The 9,801-nt window shown below is 48.1% G+C and overlaps 1 protein-coding gene across 1 annotated transcript; it reads left to right on the top strand.

The window, feature by feature from the left end:
• On the top strand, nt 1-9,801 carry Eif2b5 (eukaryotic translation initiation factor 2B subunit epsilon). Its single transcript, XM_038345229.2, has 16 exons — nt 1-282; nt 989-1,113; nt 1,985-2,170; nt 2,251-2,428; nt 2,510-2,590; nt 2,842-2,919; nt 3,150-3,462; nt 5,372-5,517; nt 5,711-5,852; nt 5,971-6,072; nt 6,591-6,698; nt 6,784-6,874; nt 7,374-7,497; nt 8,455-8,580; nt 9,177-9,287; nt 9,428-9,801. Exons 1-16 carry the CDS (start codon nt 100-102, stop codon nt 9,485-9,487), a joined length of 2,154 nt encoding a protein of 717 aa, XP_038201157.1. The 5' UTR covers nt 1-99; the 3' UTR covers nt 9,488-9,801.

Here is a 9,801-nt window from a genome sequence, read left to right as displayed (position 1 = left end):
TGCAGGCACACCTTCGCGTTTTGACTGCTAGCCCTTTTTTGTCCCCTACTGCGTGCGGTGTCAGTTTCCCCGCGGAAGTCCCAGCTGCCAGGGAAGAAGATGGCAGCCACTGCAGCGCTACCTGGGACTGTGGTCGCCCGAGCGAACAAGCGCGGCGGCGGCGGCCAGGGCGGAGGAGGAACCCAAGGTGCGGAGGAGGAGCCGCCGCCGCCACTCCAGGCCGTACTAGTGGCGGATAGCTTCAACCGCCGCTTCTTCCCCATCTCCAAGGACCAGCCTCGGGTGAGCGCCCGACACGCGAGCAGCCCTCAGGCCTGGAGGGTGGCGGGGCTACACGAGGTTGCCACTGTGGCTGTTAGTGAAGCGTGCTCTGAAAGTTACCCTAAAGTCGGATTTATCTGTTTGACCAGGAGTGGCTTGCAAACGTGGGTTCTCGCAGGGCTGTCCACCTATCTTTGGGAGAAACGGAGAGGGCTGCATGTGGGAACTGAGTTTAACGGAGGGGATTTGGTAGCACAAGAGGGCTCTCCGCTGCCTTTAACCTTGCATGAGAGAGACGGGCAGTTAAAGAAATAGCTTCGGAAATGGCGATGGTACTGTACCTAAAAGAAAAAGACTGGTGCGTGCTTTTCTTTCCTTCCATCTGCTGGAACGAGGACCGAATGGGTTGCCGTCACCCTCAGAATTGCCTTATTGCTTTGGGTTCTGGAACTATGATTTAGGGCCAACAATTATCCTTCGCCAACAGTGGTCTCCCTATAACATGTCTGTGTCCGATAGGCATGCCTACTAAACCCAAATTCCAGTACCTTAGACTAAACCTTAGAGCATTCCATGAATAGCACAAGCAGGAACCTGGTACTTTAGAATTAAGAGATAAAGCAAACTGTAGTGTCTAGAAACGCTGCTAGAAGGAGCATTGTTTCAGTGGGGTACCCAAAGTTTACTCAGATTAAGACCTCAGACTTTTTCATATCCTGCCCCATAGGTCCTCTTGCCCCTGGCCAATGTGGCGCTAATCGACTACACTCTGGAATTCCTGACCGCCACCGGTGTGCAGGAAACATTTGTCTTTTGCTGCTGGAAGGCTTCTCAGATCAAGGAACACTTATTGTAAGGCCCCACACCTTTTCCTTTACACGTTTCACCATCTTTTCCCAGATTTTCTTTTTCTCAGGACGGTTATGACAAAGTTAAGACGCGTGAGGAAAAAAACTGTCTGTTCAGGTCTGATGTAAGGTTTAGTGTTTCCGTCCCTTTTCCTGAGGCATGCTGCTGTGGGGTTCCAGTGTGTAATGGCTGGTGTGATTTCTGAGTCTTACAGAGTTTGGTCCTGTGAGTTTTGCTTTTTATGGTTCCAGTGTATGTTACTAGAAGAGCATCTTTATCTTTCCAACAATTTGCAAATATTGTCTGTTCTGACCCCAAGGACAAGAGCAAGCTCTTTGCCTGGTGGCGGTGATGCATGCCTTTAATGCCAGCACTCAGGAGGCAGGCATATCTCTGTGAGTTCAAGGCCAGCCTGGTCTACAGAGCAAGTTATAAGACAGGTTCCCAAAAAAAGGAAAATTGGGAGAGTAAGTCTGGTAATTTATGAGTTTGGAAAATAAAGACTAATACATTAGTAGGTTTTTCGTAATACAATGTTTAAATTTGTTATGGACTTCAGAACAAGAAAAATAACATAAAAATGTGTTTCCAGAATACTTTCATACCCTAGATTTCAGCAAAGTTTTGAGTTCGAACTCATATTTGAAGATAGGAGTCGTGGTATAGAAAGGAAGTAGCCATATTTCTCTAGCACATAAAACTAATGACACTGGGTGATGAGACCATTCATTATAGTTTATAAGTCTCTTTGAAGCCTAGGACGCTGGCAGGAACGCAGAGAAGCCACAGAGACGTTTGAATGCTAAAGGGAGGTCGAAAATTAGGTCTGTGATCACTTGCTTAATTTGCCATTCTCTCACCGCCCTTGCTGTAGGAAATCCAAGTGGTGCCATCCTACATCCCCCAACGTTGTTCGAATAATTACATCAGACCTCTACCGATCACTAGGAGATGTTCTCCGTGACGTTGATGCCAAGGCCTTGGTGCGCTCTGACTTCCTTCTGATATATGGAGATGTCATCTCAAATATCAACATTACCAGAGCCCTGGAGGAACACAGGTCAGGGTGGGGAAGATGGCAGGGACAAGACTTAGGGACCAGCAGAGCCCTAAGACTACTCTGCCTCACGTTCTGTATAGGTTAAGACGGAGGCTAGAAAAAAATGTGTCTGTGATGACAATGATCTTCAAAGAGTCATCCCCCAGCCACCCTACACGCTGCCATGAGGACAATGTGGTGGTGGCTGTGGACAGTGCCACCAACCGCATCCTGCATTTCCAGAAGACCCAAGGCCTGCGGCGTTTTTCGTTTCCCTTGGTGAGTATCTGGGGGACTGCAGGGAGGAGGGGCTGAGAGTCTCAAAGGAGGAAGTTAGAGCCTCTGTGGCCTCTCCCGCAGAACCTGTTCCAGGGCAGTGGGGACGGAGTGGAGATTCGCTATGACTTGCTGGACTGTCACATCAGCATCTGCTCTCCTCAGGTGAGCTCTCCAGAGCAAGGCTTCCTGTGCAGAGAGTAGAGCTCTCGGGCAAAACCAGAGATTGTGTCTTCTCCCTCTTTACTTGCCTGCTGTATAGTAAAGAGGTACTCTTACCTTATTCCCAGTATATTGGGAACCGAGTCCAGGATTTTTTTTCCATAGCCAATTATTATGGGTTTGATAGCCCTCTGGGACTTAATATTTGTTTCCTGGGGAAGTACTTAACCTTAGCACCCCCTGTTCCCCCACAGGTAGCTCAACTCTTCACAGACAACTTTGACTACCAAACTCGAGACGATTTTGTGCGAGGCCTGTTAGTGAATGAGGAGGTGAGAAACAGCGTCCAAAACCTCTCGAGGAAAGGGTTCTCTTGCTCTGCTGACCTTTGGTTCCCTTTTGTTCTATCAAGCCTTCAGAGGGAGGATGGGGGCTAGAAAGCTGGGAGATATTTGGGCCGTCACTGAGAGGCAGAGAGGCACAGAGAAGGCGTCAAGGGTTCTGCTCTGGTACTGTCTTCCTGTCTTGCTTGACTGGGTGATCTCCCTTTCTCTTCCTTTAGGTCCTCGGAAACCAGATCCACCTGCATGTGACTACTAGGGAGTATGGTGCCCGGGTCTCCAACCTACACATGTACTCGGCCATTTGTGCTGACGTCATCCGCCGATGGGTCTACCCTCTCACTCCAGAAGTGAACTTCACCGATAGCACCACACAAAGCTACACTCATTCCCGACACAACATCTACCGAGGGCCTCAAGTCAGCCTGGGCCACGGCAGTGTCCTGGAGGAGAATGTGCTTCTGGGAGCTGGCACTGTCATCGGCAGCAACTGCTCCATCACCAACAGTGTCATTGGCCCTAACTGCCACATTGGTGAGCACAGGTGGGGAATCCAGCAGCAGGCCCACAGATAAGGGGCTGGAGAATGTCTCTAAAGCTAGGGAGGATACCAAGGGGTAGTCCTTATGAATAAGAAACCAGAGTGCTATCTAAGAAAGGAGGGGAGTCTGGAGAGGTGGCTCCCTGGATAAGAGCACTTGTTGCTCAGGTTTGGTTCCCAGTACTCCTATGGTGGTTCACAGCCATCCATAACACCAGTTTGTGGGAATCCAGTGACCTCTTCTGACCTCCTCAGGCACCTAACGCACATGTGGTACATATACATGTAGGTGAAATTAAATTAATATATCTTGAGGGTGGGGTGGGTGGGAGGAGAGAGAAGATGAGTCCTTGTGCTTGTTGGAACACACCTTTTGGGTTGGTTTGGTTTGGTTTGGCTTTTTGGTTTTTTTCGAAACAGTTTCTCTGTGTAACCACTATGGCTATCCTGGAACTCACTCTGTAGACCAGGATGGCTTTGAACTCACAGAAATCTACCTTTCTCTGCTTCCCAAATGCCGGGATTAAATGCATGAGCCACTACCGCCCAGCGGCACACACCCTTTTGTTCATTTTTCTAGACAGCTGACCTTGAGTTTTAGGGACCCACCTGCTTCCATTTCCCAAGTGTTGGGATTAAACTCATGAGCCACCACCCCCAGTGTTGGCCCACATTTACAATCCCAGCACCTGGGAGATGGAGGCAGGAAGATTAAAAGTTTGAGGACAGCCTAGAACTATATATTAAAACCTGTATTTAAGAAGGCAGGAGGACAGGAAGAAGGAAGTTGTGTATAATCTCATATACTCCAGCAGGATAACTTGAGTCAGGGCTTTGAGGCCAGCTTGGGCAACAACACAGTGAGACCCATCTCAAAAACAACAACAAAGCAAAAAAGAAAAGGGCACACAGGAGAGAATAAGATTTCTTATGTGGCAGAGTCATCACGACAGGGTTTCTCTGTAGCCCTGGCCATCCTGGAACTCTGTAAACCAGGCATGCCTCTGCCCCAAGTGCTGGGCTTAAAGGCTTGTGCTATCATCGCCCAACTCTAGTGTGGCTCTTAAGTTGACTTCACATTCTGGAATGTCCTCTCCTGTGTTCACATTTGAAATCAAGTGAACATGTACCAATAACCTCTGTTGAACCATCACAGTTTGCAAAGGGCTTGTGCTAGTTCTTTAACCCTCAGAGGTTGTCTTGCCCGGTACCATCTAGGGAGACAATGCTGAGTATTCTGGTTGGGCTCACGGTGTTCTTTTTGCTCTCCCATAATGGTGGCTTTCCTCCTGACAACTCACTTTGTTTGAAGACTATGAAGCTAGAATAGCACTAGTCTTTTGAATCCAATAGTAGGATTCAAATTCTGTAATACACAGAGAGATGGAGTAATTTGATTCTCCTTGCAGACATGGACTTGACCGTAATAAGGTTTATAGTTCATTCTGAGAAATCCTGAAGGTTCTCAGGTTAAGCCATGTGTACAGTGTAAATTATTGTAAATTTAGTAGAGGATGGTCAGTTTGCTCTCAAGACTGGCCTGGGAAAGAACTGGATGTTTCTTTTTTTTTTTTTTTTTTTAAGATTTATCTATTTATTATGTATACAACATTCTGCCTCGATGTATGCCTGCACGCCAGAGGAGGGCGCCAGATCTCAGTATAGATGGTTGTGAGCCACCATGTGGTTGCTGGGACTTGAACTCAGGACCTTTGGAAGAGCAGTCAATGCTCTTAACCTCTGAGCCATCTCTCCAGCCCCTGGATGTTTCTGATGTTGGCAGGTGACTATCAGAATTAGGTGGGAGCTGGGGCTGGTGTCAATAAGCCTTGTCCTCCATGAAGGACTCTGTTTTGGAGGTGGAGCCCTGAGTGACCAGGAGTCCTCCTCATTCTGAGCCAGGTGATAATGTGGTGCTGAACCAGGCCTACCTGTGGCAGGGAGTTCGAGTGGCTGCTGGATCACAAATACACCAGTCTCTGCTCTGTGACAAAGCTGAAGTCAAGGAACGAGTTACTCTGAAGCCACACTGTGTCCTTACTTCCCAGGTAAGGCCTGTTCCAGAGTATGCATAGTCCCTGAATTGAATGGTGATTGTGCCAAGTCAAGCGGACCATATTCCCCTATCAGTGAGGACCCACGTGAGGACCCAAGTTTCTTTGACCTTCTTCTTAGCTTAGTATAAAACCAAAAACATTATTCTGTAAGTCTGTGCCACTTGGTCCTTCTTTTCTCTCTTAGGTGGTTGTGGGCCCAGATATCACACTGCCTGAGGGCTCGGTGATCTCTCTGCACCCTCCGGATGCAGAGGAAGATGAAGATGACGGCCAGTTTAGTGATGATTCTGGGGCTAATCAGGAAAAGGAGAAAGTGAAGCTGAAAGGTGTGAGGCTCAGCAGGCGTGGGGCATCTGTGCTTCTCCGCCCCATGGAGAAGTCTGTTTCTTTCCAGAGAAATCGATGCTGCTGCCGGCCTTCTCAAAAGATCAATGCCTTTTCCAGGTTACAATCCAGCAGAAGTAGGCTTTGAAGGCCAGGGATACCTCTGGAAAGCTGCAGATGTGAACACGACAGAAGAGGAGGAACTAGGGCAGAGTCTGTGGGGTGAGCTAGACCTTACACCTGCCTGCCTTCTACTTAATCTGAGTAGTTTTAAGAACTTTGAATGCCTTGGAATCTGATTATTATTGGGGCCTCAATTCATACTGACAGGACACAATGTATACTGTCTGTCGGTGTTTGGGTCTGGTCTTTTTTAACTTTGTGTGTGTGTGTGTGTGTGCATGCATGTGTACTTGTGTGTTTTATGAATGCATGTGCCATGTCAGGAGAGTAGAGATGAAAGGACCACTTACTGGAATTGGTTCTCTCCTTCCACCATGTGGTTCCTGAGGATTGACAGTGTGTGTCTTTAAATGTTGAGCTGTATAACCGCTTCTCCTCCTCTACCCGTCCCCTTTTCAAAGGATAGGCTCTCTGTAATCCAGGCAGCTGAGAAAGACCTTGAGCTTCCTGACCCTTCTCCATTTCCTCAGTGCTGACGTTACATAGCACACCTGGTTTTGTTGGTGCCAGGCTCCCCCAGCTGAACTGTATCAGTGGCTCCTCCTCTTTGTTCTTAGGACTCACCATCAATATGGAAGAGGAAAGTGAGACTGAAAGTGAGCGAAGTGTGGACTCTGAGGAGCTGGACAGCCGGGCCGGGTCCCCTCAACTGGATGATGTCAAAGGTGTGGGGAGTTTATTCTTTGCTGTCTCAGCAGCCAATGGCTTGTGTCTACTGTGGTCACAACTAGCTGACTTAAAGCCTTTCAGTCTTCCAGAATGAGGTCCTGGGAACACTGCAGCGAGGCAAAGAGGAGAATATTTCCTGTGACAACCTAGTCCTGGAGATCAACTCTCTCAAGTAAGAGACTCCGTCGTGTTTCCTCTCCGGGCTTCTCCAAGAACAAAGATGTTCTCTCCACGTTGTTTCTTCCAGAGTAGGAGACTGGATAGGAGAAGGCTAGGAGCGTTTGGAGCTAGGACAGTGCTAGCCTCAGTAGGTTTCCTCTCCTCCAGGGTACTGTCACAGCCTCCTGCTCTTAGAGCCGAATGGCTGTGAACCCTGGAGCCTTGCTGTAGTAACTACTGCCGCTGCAACAAAATGCCCGGAGAAAGCAACTTAGGGAAGGAGTGGTTTGCTTGGGCTTAAAGTTTGAGGATACAGTTCTGGTGACAAGATCTGGAAGCAGCTGGTCACATGGCATCTGCAGCAAAGCAGCAGAGTTGCTGCTGGTGCCACCCACACCTGGGATGTGTCCTCCCTCATGTCCAGAGACTTGTCTACTAGGATGATTCCAGGTTCTGTCAAGTGTTCCATCACCAGTAACCATAACACATGTGTCTCCATAACCTCCCCACAGGTATGCCTACAACATTAGCCTGAAGGAAGTGATGCAGGTCCTGAGTCATGTGGTCCTGGAGTTCCCCCTGCAACAAATGGACTCCCTGTTTGACCCAAACCGCTACTGTGCCATGCTGCTTCCTGTAAGCAAAGACTGAGGCCAGGTGCAAGGGGCTGAGTGGAGGCAGCCAGACATCTTTGCGTGCTGTCTTAAAAGGAAATTAGGAGTCAGTGGGCTTGCTGTGGAGTTTCTATATTCATTCAACTTGCCTTTGGAAAGTGGTTGGTTTTTAGAGCAACAGTAGTGGGTCCAGGGTCCAGTAATATTTAATACTGAATGGTCTTTAAGACTCCAGGAAAAAAAAAAAAAAAAAAGACTCCAGGATTGAGAGCATTCCAGACCCCCAAAAGGATATTCAGAAATAGTACTGGAAATCAGGTATTATGGAATATGTTTGTAGTTTAACTCTTCAAGGAAGTTAAGGCAAAAAAATCAGTGGAGCCGGGGCTGGAGAGATGGCTCAGTGGTTAAGAGAACTGGCTGCTCTTCCAGAGGACCTGAGTTCAATTCCCAGCAAGCACATGGTGGCTCACAGCCATCTGTAATGTGATCTGGAGCCCTCTTCTGGCCTACAGGCAGGATACTGTATAAATAAATAAATCTTAAAAAAAAAAAAAAAAAAAAAGAATCAGTGGAGCCTAGCCAGGGTAACACAGCAAAATTCCATCTCAAGGCTAAACAAAGTCTAAAACAACATGGAGAATAGACCTGCTGTTACTGAGCCCACAGTGATTTGACCCAGAATAAGATTAACCTTGGCTGGGGATAGGGATTTTTCACAGTCAGTAGCATCTCTCTGACCCACTTTTCCCTTCCCTGAGAAATCTCATCCTTCCCTACCTCTTGTTGGAACAGTCCCTGATTACCTCTTACGTGATTTCATACGGCCTGTGTCACCTCCCTCTTGTCCTTCTGTGTCATCAGTATTGATGTCCTTTGTTGTTCAGCCTCAGGAGCATGCTAAGGAATATGTCACTAGTGAAGGAATTCCTGCAGCATATCACATTTACATGTCCACCTTCCCCTCCTTTTCCCATAGCTGCTCAAAGCCTGGAGCCCTGTTTTTAAGAACTACATAAAGCGTGCAGCTGACCATTTGGAAGCACTGGCAGCCATCGAGGACTTCTTCTTGGAGCATGAAGCTCTTGTTACTTCCATGGCCAAGGTGAACACCATCTCACACTTCCGTGTCCTGCATGTGCATTGAAGCACGCCTTCATGAACCCCACAGAAACACAAAACTGAGGTTAACTTTTGCCTAGCCTGAAGCTTGTTCACCACACTCTGTCATGCTTACTGCTAGAGTAATGCAGTGTAGAGCCAGACTGATACTGGTGAGGCAGCCATTGAGGACTGACCAACCGTTCAGCAGGAGGTCCACAGGTCATGCCTGTGTCAGTACCAAAAAGAGTGGTTCACTCTTGCCTTTGGGTGCTAATGATGGTGATTTGACTTGGTTTGTATGTGTTTGTTTTCCTCAAACTGGCCTTAAACTTGTGACGTGGTTGAGTTTGGATTCCTGATCCTCCTGCCTCCCTCCCCTCTACCCCACCTAACCCTACCCCACTCCACCCCTGTGTTGGCATTATGATACTTACCACTCTGCCACTCTCTTGTCCGTTTTGAAGAGGCTTCTTGGTTTGTGCGAGGAAGCTTAGAGCCTGGAGGTGCTGAGGTCTCCTCTCCAGTGTTAGCCTCTACTGTTATTATACCCTTGCTAGGTCCAAGAGACCCTAAGATTCCCCCTTTGACTTTCTGTAGGTTCTGATGGCTTTTTATCAGCTGGAGATCTTGGCTGAGGAAACAATCTTGAGCTGGTTCAGTCAAAGAGACATAACTGACAAAGGCCAGCAGTTGCGCAAGAATGGACAGGTACGTTAGGCTGCCCTCTGCTCCTTGGATGCTCTAGTCCTCCACCTTAAACTCTAGGGACTTTGTGGTCAGAGTTGTTTATCCAATACCAAGCTCAGGGGCATACATATTTCCCCTAGCAGCTCTCTGCTTTCTTACAGCTGCAGAGGTTCATCCAGTGGCTGAAAGAGGCAGAAGAGGAGTCGTCTGAAGATGACTGACGGGACTGCTGGCTCCTGTGCTGTGTTGTTTATTGGTTGCCCTCCTAACAGATAGGACAGAACAAGAAAACTAGCTGCAAATGTATGAATGGCCACCAGACAGACTTGATGGAGCAGAAGTTGCAACTACAGTATTCCTACTGCTGGCAACCGTGTGCGTCCCATCCTGACTGAAGTTGGGAACGGGAGATTAGACTGAAACAAAACTCTAGGGAAAAACCTAGACAGACCCTGCAGTTGGAGGTAGGCCAGAGCAAGTGCTTTGTTCTCCATCTTTCCCTCAGGGAACACAGTAAAGAGCAGCTGGCCCTCTC

Source organism: Arvicola amphibius, chromosome 10 (genome assembly GCF_903992535.2).
Source record: "Arvicola amphibius chromosome 10, mArvAmp1.2, whole genome shotgun sequence".
Classification (NCBI taxonomy): domain Eukaryota; kingdom Metazoa; phylum Chordata; class Mammalia; order Rodentia; family Cricetidae; genus Arvicola; species Arvicola amphibius.
Note: the sequence above shows the minus strand (reverse complement) of the source record. Positions and strands in the feature narration are given on the sequence as shown.